The sequence below is a fragment of the Aythya ferina genome (genome assembly GCF_964211825.1).
Source record: "Aythya ferina genome assembly, chromosome: 9".
In the NCBI taxonomy this organism is placed as follows: domain Eukaryota; kingdom Metazoa; phylum Chordata; class Aves; order Anseriformes; family Anatidae; genus Aythya; species Aythya ferina.
In genome coordinates this window covers 24264799-24288541 of record NC_140305.1, presented here as the reverse complement: position 1 = coordinate 24288541, position 23743 = coordinate 24264799, and the positions used below count along the sequence as shown (strand labels likewise).

The 23743-nt window shown below is 42.2% G+C and overlaps 1 protein-coding gene across 2 annotated transcripts in view; it reads left to right on the top strand.

The window, feature by feature from the left end:
* Positions 1-2702: 2702 nt before the first annotated feature.
* LOC311441740 (uncharacterized protein) overlaps positions 2703-23743 on the top strand; it is a 227804-nt gene continuing 206763 nt past the window's right edge. For both annotated transcript variants that reach the window (XM_084530218.1, XM_084530219.1), the window contains exons 1-4: positions 2703-2850; positions 16474-16608; positions 16870-16979; positions 18488-18592. In XM_084530218.1, coding sequence (XP_084386344.1) covers positions 2750-2850; positions 16474-16608; positions 16870-16979; positions 18488-18592 — 451 coding nt within the window. In that variant the 5' untranslated portion in view covers positions 2703-2749. The remainder of the gene's footprint in view (positions 2851-16473; positions 16609-16869; positions 16980-18487; positions 18593-23743) is intronic.

Sequence of the window (23743 nt, the reverse complement as noted above, 5' to 3'; positions counted from 1 at the left end):
CTACATGGAGGGCATGAGGTGTTCCTTTTCTGACAGTCAGTATTCTGTGCAATTGGCTTAGATTATAGCTCACCTGCACAAAGTCACCAAGGGGAATCGACACTTTAGCTGCTCAGTTCAAAAGCTGGTTTAGCAGAGCAAGATGGGATTTAATTTATTCCTTTCACCAGGCAGGAAGAGAACTCTTTTGTCAACATGTTCAGTGCTCAGTTTGGTGATGGGCACGATACAGTTTGTAGGTATCAAGATCAAAGATACACAATTGTATGGCAAATAAGTTTCATGACAGTAACCGTGTCTGGTTGGTCACGGCAGGGACGTGTAATATAAAGGAGTCACTAATGCTGTATCCACTACCATTTTTTTCCTGACATTTCCCGCTGCTACCACTGTAAGAACTAGAATAAATGAGTCTGCTTTTACCTCTGTATTGTCTGTGTCAGGTCTGAAGATTTAACTGACTTGGGCACAGTCAGATCAATTATTCCAGTAGGCTTTTGAAACTGCTTTCACAAATGCTGGTTCCCTGCAACTCTTACTCATGTGAATCGTCCCATTAAAGTCAACAGCCTTGCAGGATGTTCTCAATTAAAACACAGCTGAGGATAAAACATTATATAATATTTGAAGAAGGGCACATTGAACAAACTGGGTTTACATTTCAGTTCAGGAGAATGTCAGTGCCATAGCTCCTACCGCGTGGCCTGCAAGGCTTTCTGTGCAGATTACAAGGAGATGTTAAACTGCTCCGTCCTCAGGATCCAACTGCGGCTGTATTTCTCTACGTGCCCCCCAGGCAAAGGTTTCATCCATTAAGTGGCCTTCACCGTGTAAGATGCTGGGAACTCTGCACTTCAGCATCTCCCAATTTGCATGCTGCTGTTCCATTATTCTTAATGACTGGGTGTAGTAAATATTGTGCATAATTTGTAATGATCTCATGCAGATCTGAAATATTAAAGCATTTTCAATGGTTTATTGTTGAGTTCCATAAGATGGAAAAAAAAAAAAAAAAGTATTTTTGAAAGACTAACTTAGCTCTCCTGGAAAAAAAATAGCTGGGCAGTAAGATCCTTCCCTATTTTGCAATGATGTGATCCTGAAAGTAGTCCAGGTTGGGATGACAACTCAGGGCGTAATTAACACTCAGCCTTGACTTAATGAAAGTCTATTATTTTATGAAGAAAGATTTTCTGGGGTTTAAGAAATAAAATGATTAGAAAACTATGTGCTCTGCAGGAGGTAATGAGATTAGCTCAACACAGGGTCCTGCAGAGTTAAAACTACTCCAGATGCAAGAAGAGCTTAACCATTCAATGGAAATTTCAGGGTACAATTAATCTGCTCTAGGGTCAGATAAGGGCTATATGTTTTCTTTACCATGAAAAAGAAATCGGTAATACAATCTCAGGGAGATCGTGCCACTGCAAGCTTCAAAGCAATGAACAATATAAGAACAGTTTTCTTGTTATGACTGGTAAATGTTTACCTACTTTAGGAAAGGCCTTAGAAAATAAAAACCATACAGGGAACTGTGCTTATAAAGTATGCATAAAGTAGAAACTGCTGGATCTTGTTACAGGACTGAAAGGAAGACAAATTAATGCACTGTGAAACCGAGGTTGACCCCTACCCCGTGAGGACTTCAGAGTACCCATGCGGTTCTCTCTGTCACAAATCCTTCTAGGAGCTAATTTGGAGCAACCCGAGACCAAGCCCCTTCCGCTGGGGTGGAAGGAAATCTCCATCCCTTCAGCATCAGCTGGCTCGGGGCCCACCCGTGCACTAACAGCCCAGTGCTCGGTTAGTCATGGCCCTGCAGGGAGATGCAAACCGTGGTGCAATGGACCCTGACTTCTACCTAAGGTCATAAAGTGCTGAAGGTGTGTTTTCTCCCATCTTTTATTTGCTGCTGTGCACAGTTCCCTTTCCAGGTCAGTTGGTGTCCCTCCTCACCCTGGCGAAGGGAAGAGTTGCCTCCTGACAGCAGGGAAGGTCTGGAGGGATCGTGAGGGCGAGAGGACGGGTTGTCTGTAGGGTGTTAGGCAGCTCTGGGGTTTAAGGAATTGCTCCCACAGCCCTGCCATCACTAACCCAGGGCAGTAGCGCTGGTATCCCTCCCGCACGATGTTAACTGCATTTATTTTTGCTGTTTCCCCTTTGAAGTGCCCAGATGCGATTGCAATGGGCGTCACGCACGCAGAACAAAGGAGGACCTGAGGAAAAAAAGGAGAAGCCAAGACGTGGCTCTCCCAGCAAGACCCAAACGCCTTGGCATCCCGCAGCGGGGTGGTCAGCCGTCCTCCAAGAGCCCGTAACCTCCCCAAAACCACAACCGCACATAACTCCCCGCTTTATCCCCGAGCACAACCCCCTCCTCATCTCCCCCAGCACCAGTGGGGGCGAGGGGGGAAAAGCCCCTTGGAGGGGGACTGGGGGGCAAAGCAGAGCGACCCCAAAGGTGAGGCGGGGCTGGGGGAGCGGGGCCGGGAGCCTCCAGCCCGGGGGGACCCGAGAGGGGCCCCGAGACCCCCCTCAGCCGCCGAAGGGGCTCCGAGGCCCCCCGGCCCCCCACAGCCTCCGAGGGGGCCCCGCCAGGGGCGGGCTGGGGGCCGGGCCGGGGCCGCCCAGCCAGTGGCGTGCTCGGCAGCCGCTTTAAATGATTTGGAGGGCTGGGGGCGGCTGCTGAGGGTGCTGCCGAGCCGTGCTCTGCCTCCTTCCATCCTCCCCTTCACTCCCTCCCTCAGCCATGGGAGCGGGGCCGGCCTCCCTCTGCCTCTCCCTCAGCCTCTGCTGGGCGCTGGCCCCCCGGGCGCGGGGAGCGGAGGAGCCGCGGCTGCAGCGGGGCATGTGAGTGGGGTCTGGGCTGTGGGGACGGGTTGTGGGGTCCTCGGTGGGGCTCCTTTGTCTCCGGTGGCGCCGTCCTGACGGTCCCCGTCCTCCCCCTCTCTGCTGCCAGCATCCCGGGGCTGGCCGCGGCTCGCAAAGTTTGCCCGGGGGTGCCCCGCATCGCCCCTAGGTGCGGGTTTGGGGGTCGGGGAGTTGTTTAGGGGGTTTATTGTGGGGTCTTCAGCCCCGGAGGGGAGGTGGGAGTGCTGCCTGGACTTTGATCTGGGCTCTGAAATGGGCTCCGGGGGGGGGTGGTAATCAGCATCCCCGCGGCTGGTTCTGCCTTCCCGTGTTGGGGAGGCTGCTGGCGGAGCTGCTGCTCCGCGCCCCCGAGCTCTACCTGCGGGGAAAAACAGCAGAAACAGCGGGGAAACGAGGTGTGGGATCAGCCAGGAGCGATATAGGGCAGGGACCACGAGCAGACGGAGGTGAGCGCAGCAGAAAGCATCCGGCTGCGGCTGCCGGCACAAAGGACCTGGACCCGCACCGGTGCCTGGCGGGCGGGGAACTTTCTGGGGGTGTTCTCTGCCCGACACAATAAACGTCTTTTGTTGCAAGTATAAGGTAATGTTTTTTTTATCAAGAGGGCTTTTTCTGGTCAAATTCAGACCAGGAGTAGCTGAAAACGTGCACAAAAGCTTAGTCGAAGTTTTTTGCTCATTGGAACTGAACATGTAATTTCTGGGAACTGTTGCATGCTGTGCCTTGGGCGCTTCTTTCTCTGCAGAGCTCCTGGTTATTGTTAAGAAATAGCACATGAAACACCACCACCACCCAAAGAAGGCAATCTAACAACAGACTTCGGAGATATATGTGCACCTCAATTCCGAACCTCTTTGTTCATCCTTTTTTTGGGGCTTAATTCAACTTCATCCTACTCTTCTAGAATTCACGTGCTTACTGTTTGGTTCATGGTTAGTTATTTCTTCTGTCCCAAAAGCAAATCTGTCTCACCTTGGTTTCCTATGAAATACCATGCAAATCCTCAAAACCCACCTTAAATGCATTTCTAGTAAATATTACTCCATTTTGCTAGGTGGGTATTGCTCTAGCATCACACTGCTTGCAGAAGTCAAGTTCACTTTCTGCTAAAGCATTTGTCTTTTAAAGTGTTTTGTCTTTCTTTCAGGCTTGCTTCTTTTGCCTTTTTATAAGCAATTCCTCTACTACGAGGAAGCATACCACTGACCTACATTAATCTGTTTGCGTTTAATGTATCAGTGATAACTGTGATCCAGCACTTCTGAAGCTGGAGGTAATGTTAGTTGTGAATTACCTCCACGCAATTTTTGCTTGCTTTTACCTTGTTAAGGTGGGTGTCATGGAAAGAAAACCAGAAACATTCCCTTCTGGAAATGGCACCACTTGTGACTGGGGCACAATGGCAGCATTCACTGGGGGCAGCAGGGCTCTGTCAGCCAGCTGCAGGCTTGGGGGGGCGGGAGATGATGACAGGGACAAAACCCACCCCCATCACTCCCAATACCCATGGCAAGCCTTGGGTGCTTTTCCTGCATGGAATATTCCTGAAATTACTACAATTTGCATTGCTTTTGTTGAGCTAGGGCATGTACAACTGTACCTCCCCTCTCCCTTTACCCTCTTCAGTGTCTTTGGTGCAAGCAGAAGCCCAAGAAGGCAATATCCCATAGGATTAAGCCTCCAGCTGACTGGGAACCATAAATGTCCAGGACACTTGTCTCTAATCATCTCTTCTACTAATTCAGTTTTGTTCTTTTGACATTGGTCATCTGCAGTCAATGGGGTAAGAACAAGAAATGCATCCCATGGCACACATCACGCTGGGTGCTTTCTTCTTAAGCATTTTGCTGTTGTTTTGATTGAGGTCTTGTGTGGCTGAGGATATACAAGATATTCTTCATAATTGTTTTTGTTCTGCTGCTAACTCGAGTGTTTGCTTCCAGCTAAAAATGCAAAGGATCTGTGTGGATGTTGGTATTCTGCTTCAAAGCCCCCTGAGGAGATTTAATGTAGAACAGATTATAGGATGACTAGCTATTTCCATCAACCATGTTTCCAGACAATTAGCCCTTGATGATCTTGTATTAGAACTTTGGAGAACAGTGGAGCAACCAGAGCACAAATACAGTTTTCACTGAAAAGCAAGCTATTTAGGCCTTGAAATGAGGAATTAACCATTTCTCATCATAAAAAAGTTTATCTTCAGCAGCTCATTCTGCTGCAGTAAGCTCTATGGTTTAAAATTAGGGATATAATGACACCTTAAGTATGATGTGCAGCTGTCTAGCGTTGAGTTTGCTGCACAGAAAGCTGGGGGCTGCTGTGGGACAGGACAGGAATGGGAACTAGGAGCAGAGGGCTTGAGTTGCTGTCAGAAGAGGAAAATCCTTCTCTAGAGAAGTTTCCATTACTTTTAGAACTATGCATGCCTGCTCATAGGTACCTGTACAGGACAGATCAAGAGGCAGGACTGCACTAAGAGTGATCTTTCTTAGCAGGGACTGGGGCACGACTCAATGAATGGCTTTGTCTGTTCCCAAATAACACGAGTGGGGGCTGCTAGCAAAACTCATGAGGCATTGTCCCCTCCTGCATCAAGCCCAAGGACTTGCTCTGTGGCTTTGCAGCCCAGGATGACATCTGAGGGGGCTGATTTGGTCTTAGAAGCTCCACTCACAATCTTGTGTTAAAGCCATTTTGTTTATTTTTTGACTGCTCACTTATTGCAGCTGCATATTTTCACTCCATCCACAAGCAAGTAAACTTGGTTGCATCCCAAAGAACACCTGGATTTAGAGCCGGATTTCTGGCTTAGTAACAGCTGTCCAGCTTCTTCAATCCCATGGGGCACCGTAGGCTTACAGGCTTACAAACATTCCTTCAGATAAATCCTATTCCCCAAAGAAAACTCTACAACTCAGGTTTGTGTCTACAGCTGCAACAATCAGGTAAACTTGGTCCTCTGATTGTAAAAGTGTTTGGGTTATAAAGGTACAGGACCGTTGCTGCACAGTGCTTCACTGCTAAGATGTGGTCGTGGACACTATTTTAAAGTAAATAACAATACTTGGTTCTTTCAAGCAAGTAGCTATGATTTTAAAAAAGGGAAGTCCACTTTTTTGAGGACTGGAATTTATTTCACAATGAACTACTGGTAAAAAAAGCAATTCCACATGGCGAGATGCTTCTGGATTTTGACTCTTTCTGCATTGAATTCTAACATTTAAAGTGGCGTACAGTTTGCTCAGCTGTAACAAAGTCATAAAAAACTTTCTGTAAAGTATATGGTGCTATATCTTAATCTCGGAGCCTGGATTTCTGTCATGATACTTCTCAAAGGATGTGAAAAGTAGGTTGTGTAATCAGTTCTCGGTGAGAAATTGTCCCTGTGTATTGGCAGTTTAACCAATGCACTGTATTTTCACCTCCAGTGATGCCAACTTGCAGGTGTGAGTAAAGTTTGTGTTCCTAGACTTAAATAAGGGCTTGGTGTATGTTTGGGTGTGGGAACTGAAATGAGTAATGTAGGATCTCCTGATTGTGTGAACGGAGCGCTGTGTGTTCACAGACCTTGATGCATGAAAAAGATTGTGGGTTTTCTAGGGAAAATAAGGAGATGACTTGTCACTGCAGGGTATTTAAATTTCTAGCTCACATGTTAAGTCTTTCTTATCAACTCTCTTTAGACCTCTGCTGAAGTGATGGCGGCAACTTGCAGGCATTGCCAAATTCTAAATTGCACTACTGACTTCTACTTAAGATTTTTTTTCAGTAGAAATTGCACGTACTTCTTGCCAGTCCTGCCTGCCCAGAATCCGTAAGGCTGCAATAAACACTCAGTTCTCATTAATACTCGATAGCTCCATCCCTGGAGATTTGGATAACACGATCCTAGTAAGCTGTAAGTTTAAATGCTTTGGGGTCAAAGTCATGGAAGGTTTTTTGTTTGTCTTGTTTTCTCACCGCTCTCCTTCATCAGTATCCAGTAGCTGTTGTTGGGAAAGAAAATTAATATTAAAGTCTGAGATATTTCTCATCTCTGACTATGAACATCATGCTGAACAAAAAATAAACATGCTGTCACTGGCTTCTGCACTACAGTATGTTGCCACCAGATAGAGCTCCTGCTGGTCAACCTAATAACACAGAATCGTGTCTCTCAAGAGTTTGCATTTAAAGCTTCTGTTTCAAAAGAGTTCCTAGAGGAAAATTAACTTAGTTTAGTCTTTTAACAGATGGTAAAGGGCTCTTTTTTTGGTGCCCCAGTATATTCGTTGGCAGGAGACTTAAAGATAGTGAATGAGTATCATCCTGCTGTAGTTCTTTCCCTGATTTATAACAAGTTTTTTATTCTTCTGGAGAAAAATGTGATCAAGACTTCCTCCTAAACTCTGAAATAGACATAAAGCAATGAAAAGACATGGTCATAAAACCTGATAGCCTGAAGTTGCTGTGTTTTTCAAAGGTGAAACTGATCTGATTAACTGTAAATTACTTTTGGCTTTATTAATGTCTGTTCTCGTAACAGATACATCACATAATGTACCTACAGGAGACTTAGAAGTTAGCGAATCATAATCACAACAGCTGATATATACTATACAAGTCTGAAACCTGCAAGGTTAAGGCAGATAACCACTGCTCCCACTTTCAATGGGATTTAGGTGTAAGTTACTGTTTGAAAATGCACCCTGAGAGGAGAGACCTTGTCAGCTTCTCTTCAGGTTTAATTGTGCTGCATTCTGACATGCTGAGCTAGTTTAGTTATTGATGCATATATTCATTACGTGAGTGTAAAACCTGGTCTTTGGACAACTCCTCAGCAGAACCTCCTTTGTTGGAAATGATGCTTTGGCTCTGGGAGTTAACAGACCATATTGCAAACTCCTGTTATTCACCAATTAAATACCTTCTCTCTTTGAACGCAGTTAATAGATTTCCTCCTTCTGAAATTCAAACCTGTTATTGCTTGCGTTCTCTCTAAAATCTATTGCTTTTAATTTATTTCTGAGGAGAAAGCAATTTCCTTTCATTATTGCTGAACCAAAGCATTTAAAAATTATGTATGGAACATATGTAGTCTGGATTCCATGCTGGTCTTGGTTTAAAACTAGTCATTAATTGTTCTGGAGGTGGACTGGAGATTTTGGCCTTTTGCTCGAAAAGGTGTGTGCTTCCAGATATATCGGTTACACGAGCTGAGCTGTACATTCAGCTGTATTTCTTTCAGTGCCTTTGACCTGTGGATGAATATTTGATCCCATGTATGTGAAAGAGGAAAGTTATTGAAGTCAGAGTGCCAAAGCTCACGTCTTGGATTCCTTAGCAGAAACACAATACCACCTTCAATTAGTAAGTCACAGCAGAGCACCATGCACATTTTTTGTTCAGCAGGCAATGCTATGTCTGTACCATGTTTTTACATACACTACTTACTTCTATATTGAAAATACATCACCATAGCTTTTATGCCTAGAATTCATAAAATACTTAGATCTACCAAAATTGCTTGATGTTTAAATAAATAAATAGGCATCTTGCATCCGTGGTATCAACCTGAGGATTTCTAGGGGTGAAAATACTTGGAATGTTTTAACACTTCAATTCTTCCATGCCAATATTTTTTCTTGCATATATTACATGTTACTTCAAAAGTCAGCTTTGAAGAAAAGAGGTTTTGGCTATAAGCTGTTAAAAATCTGACATCCACCAGAAGAGAGATGAGCAAGTCCTAGATAATGGTTGCCAAAGTGAAACAGAGGATTTCACTAGCTTCTCATTAGTTTCACTGTCAAGCAATGCAGTGCTCACTGTAAACAAAAATGATCTTTTTCTCCTTCTGACTCAAGTGGTATGATATTTTTCAGAGGTTTTCATTTTAATGTTTTAGCATCAGATCCTCCTGTGCTCTCTTGCCAAGAGAAATTCAAGTGTGTGTACCTGGCAGACTTAGTGGGGTTACTGTTATTATTCGCTCTTCTGCAGTGGAATGATAATTGAGCCAGGGTACGTTTAACGTGAAATTTCATCTAGAAATGATTACTGCTACTTTATGCCTTCCTTTTATAGCTTCCCATTTCTTTAACCTTCAGTTTTGTCTGGCTTCTGTACAATTAGTTGCTTTTGTCTAACAATGAGTCCATGCAAACTGCTTTGTAGCCTCCTTATACCTGAGATCCCATGTGTTTTTCTAATTGTGCTAGAGCTGGCTCCTTGGGCATTGGTCCTTAGGCTGTCTGTAAGGCAATCTGCATGCTAGAAGGGTTTTGTCAGTGCTCTGCAAGGCCTCGTCATCAGCAGTGGTGCTAGCTCTCCTGGGTGTTGTTCTTCCAAGTCACTTGTTTAAAACAACAGTGGTGTAGAAATAGGTGGAGGTACTCAGAAGGCATCTAACAATACAAAAGCCAACAATAAAGAACAAGCTGGATTTAAGAAGCGGCTAATAACAGGTACTCTTGGCAATAATTTTGCTATTTTAGTAGTGATCTTTTTACAATAAGCCCTCTGCCAGAGCAGTCATATTGTGACATAACTTGGTACTCTGGATACAATAGACGCAGGTAATGTGCACGACTTCCCTGAACGTGAATGGAGACAAATGTCTGGAGGCTATCAGAGTTGTATGTTAAAGTAAGGAATCTACACTTGCCATCCCCTGTGGGTCTGTGCTTTACCTGATGCCTTACCTGGTCCTGCAGAAGCCAGCCAGTAGCAGAAAATGTGCAGAAATTGGATGTTGCTGGGGGTATGTGACTCTAAAATAAATAAAATAACTCCTTGATTTAAGATATATTAAAAAAAAAAAAAAGTGACTTAGCAATCATAGTTAAATGATCTGGATGCGTTTGTTTATCTTCTATATTTCTTGCTAGCAAAAATAGATTATTCTATCTTGGGGGGGAGGTTAGTTAAATAGAAGCTAAATGACAGGCACTGCAGTCTGATAGCAGTAGGAACTAAAAATCTTATTGTTGTTATAATAGCTGAGTGTGTAATTAATCATCTCATATTGATTTGCTTTGAATCTAGATGCAGTGCACAAAGGCTGAAAGAACCCTCGTGTTATTTAGCTGCTCCATCTAATCAGAGAGAGGATGTGAATAAGACGCAGCGTTGCATTAGTAACCTGTGGGGTTAGGAGAGTCTTCTGTGGTGCACCTCCATCCACGGATCCAGAGAAGAGCAGTGATAATGAGACCTAATCTAAATGAGCTTGGTGCTCCCAATCTATATCCCAGAGGGCATATAAACATCACAAATATTGATACAGGATCAGTAGAGAGCAGGGATTGATTAGTGGTCAGGGGAGCAGGATGTTCTAATTGTCACTGGTAGTGCTGATTAATTTTATCTGAAAAATGTGGGGAAGTGGATCTTAAAATAGTTTAAGGGTAGAAAGGGGAGCGAGGTAGTTTAAAAAGGAAGAAAAGCCTTCTCTGTCACTCCAGACTTTGTGAAATATTGCTGCTATTAACCAGTATATATCTATATACAAACTTTATATATCTGTCTCTCTATAAATAAATATTTTTAACTTGCCCTTAAGACCTTTTGCTTCTGTGCCCCATTTTCCAATTTGTTTTTTTTTGTGTTCAGACAAAACTTGCTTTTTCTTTCTACATGCTGCTATCTATAGCAAACCTTTTATCAACATCCCGTTTTCATACAATGCCACGTTGCTGACTTGCTCCCCTAGAGCCCACCGTGTTTCTACATGGGTTCAACCTGCTCTTCTGGAGTTCTTTTCTGAAAGACACTCAAGGTGTTTGGGGTATTTGGAGGAGAAAGGAATGTACAACTCTGTTCTAATCAAGACTGGTGCATCTCTGGAGCAGGGCCGCCAGTTGCCATCACTGCAGTGGAGAATTGGGCTTTAAGTACAGTCTATTTCCTTAAGGAAAGTTCTTGCTTATCTTTTCAAACTAAATCTGGAAAACCATGCAGGCTCACTTTTCTGCACTCTTATTAATGGCATGAAAGAAGGGAGCACTAACCAATTAGTGTTTTGAAAACCTGGAATTCTGGCAAGCTGCTTCTTATGGCAGCCTTCATCTATTGACTGTTCTGTGGAGGATCAATAGTGTTCAGACTGCAAATTCCTCAGCTGAGACAACGCAGGCTACAACATCCTCCTTCTTAGGGAGATGTTAACAGCTCTCTGGTTCAGTGCAGTGGTGCCACTCACTTAGTCCCTGTGGAAAGACCGAAAATAATTCTTTGCTTCATATTCATTAATGTTTTGACTTGAAGTTTGCACTGTTGAAAGAAACCTTTAAGGATATCTTGATGTATGTTTGCTCTCCCACTACTATTAATTCTACCTATTTTTAGCTTTTTAACTTTAAGTTGGGGAGAGGGAAGGTGGGTTGATAGAGAGTTACTTTCTTTGTCATTCAAAGATCCAGGTGTTAGGATCGTGCTAAGAAAAATGCCTGTCACAGAGATAAGGTTCCTTTTGAAATGGGGGAGCTGCTCCCTTGCTAGCTCGTGTGTGTTCAGTTGTCCTCCTGTCTCTTCACCTCCATTTCCCCTTTTGGACCACACATGCCAGGGGTGTGTGGAAAGCTTCTTCCGCTCCTGTGAGCAGATGGCCTGTGCTCCTGGCTGCCTTTTCCTTTGTTACATGAAAACAACGTTGTACTTCAACTATTGCTACATAAAATTACTTATGGTTGGGTGATTTTGTGCAAAAGCTGTGCTAATATCCTTCTACTTTCAAAGTCATGGGCAAGAATAAAAAATAGTGTACATCTCTTGGGAAACTGTAGACCTGCTGCTTCTATCGCCCATCCTCTGCCATGGGTTATGGGAAGGCTGCAGCTGCTTCTCTGGGGAGCTTGGCTGAGATGCTGCTGGTGGTGGTGGGATGCTACTGGTGGTGGTGACAGCTGCTCACCAGCCTTCTCAAAAGAAACTATTTCTCCACGTCTGTGTCACCAAATCCTTGTATTCAGAAATCAAGAAAGCACTTATGACGCATGGACAAAGCAGGAGTATACATCCCCTTGTTCCCCAGTTGTGACATTAATTGTATTTAACCCTTTGGCCTTTGAATCTAGAAGAGGATTTTTTGCCAGCTTCTCTTGAAAACCACAAGGCTATTCTGCATGGAAGCTGAGTCTAGTGTAGGTGTGCACTTTGGGGACATGGAGCTGTAGAGAAGATGCAGATGTTGTGAAATAAAAATGTGAAGCAGGGTAAGACCAGAGACCACTGAGCTTGTGGGCTGCTTCCAGGAGTAGACCCCAAATGGCCAGTGAAGGCTATAAGAGAAGCATGAGCATGCATCAAAGCTTTGCCTGAAATAAGTGCTTCAGTATCTAGGATGTGAGACTCAGGGACTTCCTGAGCCTGGTTTGCAGTCTCTCTACTTAAGTAGAGAATTAAGTCTCTCCATGGGTGCTTTTTTTGACTGCATTTTTACATGAAGATGCATATACCCTTTCAAAATCTAAACATGGGAAAGAATTGTATCCCTCCTGGAAGTGCTTTTAATTTTTCCCTTTGAACTTCTGTTGTGCAGTGGTTCCCAGGCATCACAGCCATATGATTAGCAGAGGCTGCCGTGCTTTGCATTGGTCTAATTCATTAGAATCTCAAGTCCTGAACTGGAAGTGTGTGGGGTGGCTTTGTTTAAAGGGCACTCTCCTAATGCAAATATTAAATGTGAGCTTTCTGACTTGCCCAAGTCAGACTGACAAGCTAATAACAGCCTTCGTGTTAGTCTTGGCTAACAGAGAGCATCAGTATAAAAAGGTTTTAAGGGACTGGTGTATCAATCAAAGCGCAGAACACAATAGACATTTATGTGTTTGGCATATTTTAACACTTAAACTCCCATTAAGAAATATTGTCTGAATGCAGAGGGCACGGGTGTAGAAGTGGAGCTCTCTTCCTCCAGTCGTACCATTACATCCACTAGAGGCTTCACTTTAGTCTTAGATGGCATCTATTTAGCCGAGTGTCATCATACAGAACTGTGTTTCCCAGTGGTACTGTTGTTCAAGGAACTGGTTAAGCTATAGTTAACGTATCAAAGTGCAATGAGTTGGAGAGCTAAAAAATGGTGCTTTGAGTGTGGGGAGTTGGGAATTTCCCTAACTGTCGGAGAGGGCACGTGTTATCTGTTGGTTTTGCCAGCGAAGGATTACATGCTATGCGATTGCTGCAATTTAATTATAATGTAGCAGAGGTTTTGATATCTGCCTTTAAATTATCCCAAGGGCATCTTGGAGGAATGGCTTGCTTTGAATAAATCTTAATAAACATACGCCTTTATGCTGCTGCCTCGCTTTATTCTGCGAGTGCCATTCAATCCTATTAAGTACATCACAGAAGTCAATCCTGGGAAGCTATTCCTGGGAACACAGCAATGGCACATGAGTAAGAGTTTGTAGGATGGGCTCGGCGTGTCGTTACAATTGTCAACTTCTCCTTTTATTTATGGGGGAGCGATGCAGATGAACGTACCGTTATCTGGAAAGTTTTAGGCAATTCTAATAAAAGGAGATATGCATGAATTATCAGTACATGATGTTCTATTCACTGGAGGGAGAGTCGTTCTAAAAAGCCTGCTAAGTGAGGCATGGTTGCTAAGTAAGGCGAGGGTTTTATTAGACCAACTGACGTAATGGAAAGGAAAAAAAAAAAAAAAACAGGCAAGATTTTGGGCATACAAAGAGCTCCTTTGGCTCTGAAACAAACAGCAGACTGCGCTAAGAATGGGTTGGGAGCAAACGCTTTGAGCTGAAGCTCAATATGTTGAATGATGGGGTGACTTGAGGGGGTAGCTGGCACACGTGGGGAGGGCTGTCGAGTGATGGAGATGATGTGGAAACACAGGAAGGGGGGCTTCTGGAGGAACTTGAGGCAATCTGAAGCTGTGCTGCCACTGTCTTCTGTCTTGCTTTGTGGTGTTGGCAGCTGCAGTTAGGGCCAGCCCAAAGACCATGGAGCAGGGTAGCAAGTGGGCTGTGCAGCGCAGGGAGAAGAGCGTGGAGCAACGTGGAAGGGATATGAAGAGACAATCCTGGGCCAGCACAAAGCATCCCCTGAAGGCTCAGCAGGGGTGGGCAGTGGGGGAAACAGATGTGCCCTAACCCACTACCACTGACCCCATTGCGTTTGGCTATCGTTAAAGGCATGTGTTTCAATTTCCAGAGCTGGCTCAAGTTCTGTAGGTCTCCTGTGAGGAACAGGGTTAGGAGGCACTTCTTGAGGGGTGAGGGAAGGCTCTCGGTGACAGCTGAACCTTCCTATATTTTGTTGGTTATCTCTGTGAATCCCCTGGTGTCCTGACTGACTGCTGTGCTTTCCAGGAAGACCCTTAGTGGTTAAAGCACGTAATGTGTTGCAATACAGATGTTTGTCACCTAGCAGGGCTAAAACTGACAGGGGGCAAGCGTGATTGAATTGTGGTGTCCACACTTTCAGTTCTTGTGTTACAGATGCTATCTGTGTATCTTACATGTGTCACAGTTTGGGTAGACTTCCTTGTAAAGAAGCAGGCAGGGGAGGCATGAGAATGATGGAGATGGGATTATGACTTGGCAACAGTATTTTTGTTTGCATGTGTGTTTTTTGAAGGTGGAATAACTAAAACCTGTGCTGGCTAATGGTTAAATGAGCCAGCACCTGCTTCCTCCTGTGGTTCTTCAGGTGTCCAAAATGCAGGGAAGTCACACTCCTCTTCTGGGGTTTGTTTGAGACTTCTGCTCTATCGTAGGCTGGTTTTGATCTAGGCGTGCAGGTTTTTCCTAAGTATTTAATCAGTAAAAATGACCATGCTTATAGTATTTTCCTGTTCTGCAGAGGCTTAATTTAATGATGTTTGTAAGCTACCTGAAGACTTGCAGATGAAGGATGTACTTTTTCATTAGAAAGGCTGCCTTGCGTGGTACTCAGCCATAACAGGGAGATGTAAAGTACTTTGGGCCTCGCAGATAAAAACCGCCATAAATCTTGAATGAGATAGTAACAATATCCCGTGTAGCTAATAATAACTTTACCTGCCAGGCAGCTGTTGGGCTAGAACCATTATCTATTGTATTAATGTGGAAAGAAAAGTTGCTTTCTCTCACAACTTCATGTTCATGCTCCCTCATTTGACAGAGGAAGCGAGCATGTATTCCTCTTGGATGGTGCCTGGCCTGAACAGGGGGCTCTCCAACTAACATTTCTGGAAGAACTCTGCTAGCTGGATGACAGAGCTGCTAAAATGGTGAATTTACCAAATGGTAACTGGATTAAGTATACAAAGTTCATGTACATCCCCTTATTTTAATCGTAAAGTTTTAAGTTTGCAAAGCCTCAGCAGCTAAAGCAGGCTGCTTGGAAGGAATTCATTAAATTACTACATTAGCAGTCTGTAAACCACTCCAAAAATCACCGAATTTTAATGTTGATATGCTAGTCTGTCTTAAAAGACAACAAAAAAGCAAGCTTTCTTGCTTCAGCTGGACCTGGTACACACAGCACTTCCTTATTTACATCAGCAATGAAATCAGAGTAAGGCTGACACTATCTCTACAAAAACATCAACATGTAACACTTAACTCTTTATTTTTGACCCTCAATACCTTGTGGGATGTTGCTGTTTTTTAACCAGGGCTAGCTAGTAGGATGAAGATTACATCTCATCCTCCAAAGCAGTGCTTTTATTTTGCTCTTGTTATTCTTGAATAATCAGCTGAGAACAGCTACGCTTCCTCTTAAAATTTCATCTGCTTCCCTGAGGGGGCTGCTCGCAAAGGGGGGCTCTTACAGACCGTCCCTCTTCCTCAGCAATTTAGCTAAATCTCATCTGCTCTGGAATCAATGGCAAAGCCTCCATGGACTTGTACACAACCTGTATTTCACTGTATGCTTTATTCAGTTTACATGCTGTTTTCTAAGGTAGGATCTGCTTTCGTTAGTTATATTTAGAGCCTGGCTGTTTGGTGGCTCGAACGATGAAGGTCGGTACCTGGAGCTGCCAGGCCTGCAATTTCCACCCTGCTCCATCAGCCCAATGATGGCTGGGCAGTGAGGTTCCCAGCAAACTCAGCACAAGCACAGCCTTTCAGGCTCCCTCACATTAGCCATCCGCTTTTTTGCTTGTGAAGCACCATCCTTTGTCAGCAATGCCTCATCTGAAAGGCTTTTGTCATCTAGAGACAGCAAATAGTGCCTGAGACGTCAGTCAAATCCTGCTCAGGTGCTTCACCTCCCATTTTCTGGGAACAAGGTACGGTCGTGTTTTGCTGCCTAGCTGTTCAGCTCATGTCAAAATTGCTACCAGGAACATGGTCACGCTCATGGCTTGTGCAACAAATACACTAACGAAATCTTGGCTCCATGAAAGCCTGGGGAGCACTTACTTGCCTGTCTGAGCTCAGTCGATCGTGGTTTGTCAGGTGTTTCTGGATAGTGTGCTCTTCCAAGAGAGCATTTGTGATCAGTTCAAGGAGAAATCAGTCACAGAAGTACAGTGTTCTTAAATAGCAATGTAAAATCTGTTTCAATCTCTTAATAACCATTGCATATGGAAAAATATACTTCGTTATGCTTAGACTTTCAAATATAGTGTTAAAAATTATATATCTTTCTTTTCTTTCCCTGAAGGCCAAATGTCTGTCCAGTGTTTGAGTTGGCACTAGTAGGACACCAGCAGCCATGCGTTCAAGCCTTCAGTCGGATGGTCAAGATGTGGAAACAAGGTTGCACGGGGAGGAGGTGGTGCATGGGCTATGAGAGAAGGTAATTATTTATTGTTATAAATTAACTCTTTTACTGAAAGAGTGCAAGTTTTTTAATATTTTTTGTGAGGAAAAGTTACATATATTTCAGAAGATGAAACAGTTTACAACTTAATTATGGGTATATCATATCCTGTTGAGACATAACCACATTTACAATGTATGTAATATTTTAAATTTCTGATTATGGTTTGTTACTGATGAGATGCAAATAAGCTAAATTAGAGCTGTGACCGTTCTCCTGAACTAATTCTCTTCAAAGGTCTGGTTACTACACAGTGTACAAGCAGGTGTACAGAATGGAGCATCAGACTGTCTATAAGTGCTGTCCTGGATGGGTCCAACACAACAATGAACCTGGCTGTTTGCACTGTAAGTGGATGGCAAAACTGTGACAGAACAATGACTGAAGAGATCATATCCTTGGACCTTATTTTCTTACTAAATCTTCCTTCTAGAAAGATTTTTTTTTCTTGCTATTTATAACTAGAAATTTAATCTATAAAGATGCAGTCTATTTATGGAAAAGTAAATTTCTTTTAAAAAATACAAAAGCTGTTGTATGCAAAAGTCCCAAGGAACTTGAATTTTGAGCTAATCAGAAATTCAGTTTCTACCGCTTATAGTTGTTGCAGCTTTTTTGTGCCAGTGTGGCTTTGACAGGCCAACCAGATTTATTGCTGTTACCCAAATTATGCAAACAAATCTACTGTAAGGCACTTGTTTCTTGGACATAGCACTCCTTGTGGAGTCTGACTGGTTTGGCTTTTTCACTGCTGCTGTTGCCATTGAAGTAAATTGACTTTCTACCCTGCAGTTCTCCATCTGATGAGAACCTGTTCCTATTAGTAATTTTTAATCATGATTGGATGTTTTCCTAAAACATGGAATTAAATTTAAATGATGGGGAGCACTTTAACCACTGTTAACAAGACATGAATAGAAGATAACAATCTACTCACTGTTCAGTTTTGCTACTGTTTTGTTGGTAATTATATTTTCTGTAGGAAAGCAAGCATCTGTTCCTATGTATTTTTTTAATCGTTGTACCAACTTGAAGACCACATTCAGAGAGCTTGCTTTTATGATTCTCTTTACACAAAAAAAAAAAAAAAAGAAAAAAGAGAAAGGAAAAAAAAAAGAGAAAAAAAAGAAAAGAAAGAAAAAAGCCTGAAAGGTATTTCTGTTAGTTTCAGTGTGAATCTACATATTTAGTGTGCACCTGTTCCATCGTAAGAAGTCAAAGATATGTTTACAATCTGTATTTTAGTCTCTGGCATAAAGGAATGTAACACTTGAACACCAGGGGTAATGTAGAATTATCACCTTCCTGAACAAGCAGTGAAGACTTACATTGAATTCTTTAAGGCACTGAACTAGCTGGATTATTCTCTTATATTTGATACTCTATGCTAATTTGGCTCAAGTATGTGGAATTTAACCTATTGCAAGTAAATCTGTGTTGGAAGAAGGAAAGAGAATTATTGTAATTCCCTTGGACGTACAAAACATCTTTTAATACAGCAATGTTTCCTAATCATTGCTGCATTATTCTCCAGCAGTTCATCTCTTCTGTCATTCCGCATTCAGGAAGTACTTTCAGTCCTAGGAAACTGTGTTTTCTGATTTTGAAGCATCTTCAGGCTAAACTGCGTCATCCTGGTCTTTTTTTTATTAAAATTAAACTTCATCATAGTAACATAGTAGTTGTAGTCATAATAAAGTTCTGTCACAGTTTAACTTATCAATTTAAATAAGAGGATGAATTCCATTTATTTGGAAGTGCCTGTTACAGCAGGCTATGATAGAAAGAGGCAGTTCTGGAGAATCCTTGGCACAAAATAAACAAAACCCTGTTTCATTCTGTTTGTGTGTACTAGTGCTGTGCACTGCTGGCACTTGCTTCAATGGAGGGAAGTGTTCTGAAGCAGGATCTCAGATGTGCCAGTGTCCTGCAGGATTTCAGGGTCCTCGCTGCCAGTATGGTGAGTCAAATGTAAATTGTCTCAAACGTATCTGTGGTGAACTGCGTTGATTTCATAATGTTTCAGTAAAATGCATATATAACAAGGTATTTGTTCTTAAAATTAGTTACCTCTTCAGTATCATGTGTTAAGTTAAACTGACTATTTGGCCACTATTTTTCAGGATAAGCCTCTTAGTATTGAAATTTAACAAAGCAAGTTGAGAAATGAATTTTGTTGATAGCAGATGAATTTCTATAAAGGATAACGCCATTGAATATTAGTGGTGGTGTCCTATGAAATATCATTTACGCTGCTTGCTTCTGAATGTGCACAACGTGCTCTTGCTAAATTTCTCAGTGGTTCTTTAAGTGTGGCAAGGGTGAATTGAATCAAAACAGGTTGAGCACAGGTAAAGTACGTAGCAAATGAGCCAAATGTATTTATTAATGGGCTTTCTTTGGTGCATCTGAAAACCAGAAAGTTGGTTTTACAGATCACTACTGAATATTTTCTAGTCTCAGAACAGTAACTTATATGCTACTCTTTCACTCTACATGCATTTTAGCAAATTAGGTACTAAAGTCTGTGCAACTTAGGCTATTGCTTGCTCTTCATGGGAATCCTTTCCTCTCTTGTTGGTTCTTGATCTGACAAACTTGCAAAAGGTTTTCTTGAAACTCATGTGAATTAAGAATCTCACGTTGTATAAAGCTCTCTAAAGTTATGGATATGCATCCTTCTGGCTTCTGAAAAGGGGTGGAAAAGTCATCCCTTCACAGTAGACTCTGATGGAGACAAAGGATTTATTTTGTATTAAACAAATGGTATTTTTTTCTCAACAGAAGCACATAGTTTGGTTTAGAAAGGCAAGTTTTTGAATGTTTACTTATAATTCTAATATGTTCATATCCACGCTTGGCCTGTGTCTTGTGAAGTATAAGTGAGAAGGGATGTGATGACTTTATTTACAACAGCAATCCCTTTTGAGAGCTGAGAAGCTAAGCTCTGTGCTTGATACGTAGTGTGTATTATACTTGCTTCAAAACCTCTGTCATTCTGATCTCTGGGCTTCACCAAATCTTATGTGCGGGACTGGGTCTTGCATGACCATGCCGAAATAACTCTGTATGGGTAGCAGCCTCCCCAGGTGAAGGTAATAAAGCAGCTGAAGTTGCAGCCAGAACAGTAAGTAGGAAATGCAAAAAGTCAGCAAACATTGCATCAGGTTTATTTCATTGGAGCCTGGTCATAGGCAACACTTTTCATTTGTAAGCAAGCATTTAAATAAAATGCAGAGCACTTCACAATGAAAATTCCCTGATGAAAATTCTGCTGACATCAGGCTACGGCATGCCAACATCTGCCTTCAAACAGTATTAGTTCAGTTAAGTGAATCCTAAGGGTAATGCTGCGATTGTTGTTTCTATGGGCAGTGCAGAAATACACGGGTTTGTGTGTAACTTGGTATGAACCGGCGCGACACCAGTGAAGATTGCTTTGTTACTGTCTTACAGTAGAGCTGCTGCTTCAAGGTAAGCAGGATTAGGATCTCTAAGGAGCCCATACAAGAAGCTTTTACCAAATGCAATATGTCTCAGCAAGTTCTAAACTGTCTTCACTAGTTTTTAGTCTTCCTTCTGTTGCCTGGAAATACCTACAACACTAAAGCATTTCCAACGGGCAGATTATGTGGGTGCTGCATGGGGATAGCAGAGGTCAGATTTTCAAACTGAAATGAGATTGTTTTTGCAGTGTCCGCAGCCACCAACCTGTGAAATAAAGACTGCACAAAGTGAGGTATCCTGCCGTTCTTGCTCTTTGCAATTGGGTGGAACTTTATCTTGGTGGTTTGTCTGCTTTCTATTGATTCCTAAGGCTTGAATGGAATTTCTGTAGTCATCATTTTCAGGTTTATACAGTAGCTGCTATCGCAGCCTGGCAGGAGTGAGTTTATAAATTAAATTCTGAAGGGAAATACTCCTTTCTGAAAGAACGCTATGGCCATTTCACCCGCCTAACAAAAGCATGGTAATTTAGAGAGTAAGGCCTCTTAACCATTGCAGGCATCTCCAGTCAGGTGTTTGTGAGGCTTGTAACACCATAGTTGTTGCAAACAAAACTAAAGAAAATGCACTGTGGAGCTAGCAACCTTAGCATCTGATTTTTTTTTTTCCTTTTTTTTTTTTTTATTTGGCTGATATTGGAACTGCCATTTTTAAGTAGTTTGAGTTTAATGTGACTGCATTACTAAACTGTAATATGCTGTGTTTTTAAATAAGCATTAAATCTAGCCTATTCCTCCTCCCCTACTTGCATGTGAAAGTTTACTAAAAATGTTTTTCCTTCCTGCACTTAATGCAAAAGACAAGGAGACCTCTCATACCAGCACCTTTAGCTTTGAGGATTCAGTGGAGCAGATGAGTGCCAGGCAGACCACGGTTCGTTTTTGGAATATGTGCTAGAAAGTGCAAATAGAAAAGGCTATTCTACAATATGTGAAGCTGTCAAAGGGGACACTTTGGTACAGAGATGCAATTTCTTGTAACCCTAAGCTGTGTTCCTGACTGCCTCTGGCAGGAGAGTTCAGGTAGCCCTCAGAGGCTTTACAGGGAAAGGGGATTATGTGGTTATGTGGCCACAAAGAATCTTTCAAAAAAGCTGGTTGTTTGGCATCTTTGGCCTTAACCTTGGTATCTGCCACCTCTGGTATTGTGGCCTCTCCCTGGTCCCCTAATACAGGGAGAACCACTGGCACTTCATATTTCATAACCACTTGCAGCAATCTTGCTCAAGTGAGTGCACGTACCCTATCATATGTGCCCCCTCCCAACCTCTCTGCTCATCTTTTCTGCTCCTGCTATTCAGTGTTGACAGCTAATCCTGCAGTTATGTATGTGCAGTGGCTCTCATTTCTCTGCTAGGTACTGTGATCCACAGACAACAGAAAAAAATACTGCAAAAAAGGGGGTAGGTTAAAATTAGGTTTTCTTAAACAAAACACACAAGGAAAAAAAACCATCCAAAAAAATGGAAATATCCCTGGTCTTCTAATCTGTTTTCCCCTGTTGCCTTTATTTGCCACTAAGCTTGTTAGTAAGTAGGTCAACCTCCTGGAAATCAGGTTGGTACATGCTCTGCACTGCTCTGTCCCACAGAAAGTTTGGGACCCATTGTTGCGAAAGATTTAGGACATCCTTGTGCACCATAGCAATCTGCAGCAGGGGTGATTATTCACAATTGGCATGATCAAATCTAGTGACTTCTTAAAGGTACTGTGGTGTTTTAGTAGCCTGTAACACAATATTATTTCTGATTAGATGCTGAAATGGTTATGATTCCTGTAACAAACTTTAGGTAATTGTGACTAGAGATACAGTAATGCATCTCTTGTATACTTCACTCCATAGTTTTATTATTTTACCCACACTAGCAGCAATAAAAAACTTAGAAGAAAGATTTATGAGTGAAATGGCTGAGCTCTTCATATAGCCGTTACAAGGACTCAGTAACAGATTGAGCTGTCTCTTTCATTGTCTGTTGCAATTTGTCTTGCAATAATAGACTTATATCAATTACAGTATAAACTTGCAAGCTGTATTTATTTATTTATTTTAACTTGCTCAGAATTTGAGGTTCCTATTTGTCTTGAACCCAGCAAAAGGGAGGAAAGACTTATAATAAACAGAAATAGTAAAACCCAGTGCCAAGAGTTAAATTGGCTGCAGTTCTGGTTTCAGTTATTCACTGGTTGTCCTGGTAATCTTGTTCAAGGCCTGCTAGCCACCTGAGCTGGATGTGGAAGTGAATTAACTTGATTTAGCTTGTTTAATTCAGCCCTGGAAATTGTACTTGGCCACGCAGCTAATGAAAGCATTCCAAATTGTACAAACAGAGGTAACTATTTACTCCTTGTGTAAATAAAAACACCCAATGCAAAAAAAGTTGGTTTTGTCTTAGCCATTTTGTCATCAGACCTCAATTTACTGCTGGTCTTATCAAGTGCCTCCTACTCTGACATTAATACTTGAAGAGAACTGAGCAGCCTTTATCTGTTTGAACAAAACAAAGGCCCAGCATTACAAAGGCTTTGCAGAAAGCTATTACAATCAGACATGGGTGACTGAAACTGAGCATCTATGAGAAAATGGGTATTTTCAGAAGATATTTAGAAGTAGGCATGGAATGACTACCGGAATATCCCAACGTCCTATAGAATCTAAGTGTACAGCTGCTCTGGTTTACACTGAAATGTTTGCCATAATTCAGGTCAAACTTTAAATCCTTTTACACTGGCTCATGTAGACTACAAAGGTTACATGCTTAGGAAGCATTTGCTATGGCTACATCTCAAGAGGCAGTGTGGTCAACTGAATTCAGTGCTTGCTTGATATTTGAGATAAGAGCTTTGTTTTTCACCTGCCACTGACCTTGGATTTGAGTTCAATAACTTTTAGCAAATTATACCACTGTGCCTCAATTTCTTTCTATATGAAATGCCGATAATGATAGTTCATTCCTTTAAGTGCTTTGAGACCTAAGTAATTAAGCATGAGATAATAACACTGGAATGTGTATGTAAAGGCAAAATGCCCACTGCATGGGTAGCTAAAATGAAATGCGTATGAGATAGATATTCATCAGTTCATTGACTAGCTGTCAATCTCTGCCTTAACTCTGGTCACACACTATTAGGATATTGAACTGTATAAAGATTCTAGGGGAAAAAAGGCAGCACCTCCTAGTCTGGCTGGGTGAGAGTTCATGCTACAGAACTACTTAGAGCAAAGGCATTTTTTAAAAGCAATGACTGAAACGGTACGGTCTGGTTCTTTGTGCGACTGTCCTTCACTGTGAAGGTTTCCTTCCATTTTCCTCTAGTAAATATTTCTTGATGCAAAGAGTTATTTCTCAACTTGTAATGAATCTCCTGTCTGTATAATTCTGGTCTCTTGAAGACCTGGATTTGAGACCGAAGACCTGGATTAGCCTTTTAGGACAGTATATATCCATAAAATGATGCAACAAAATTTCCTTCTGTGTAGGTCCATTAAAATGGCAAAAGGCAAGCCTAAAAGTCCCATGGATTTGTTATTCATAGAGATGTCTTCAGATTTCATGCACTTTGTTTCCTAGTAGAACTAGAAAATGTTTGTGTATTTGAGGCTAGGT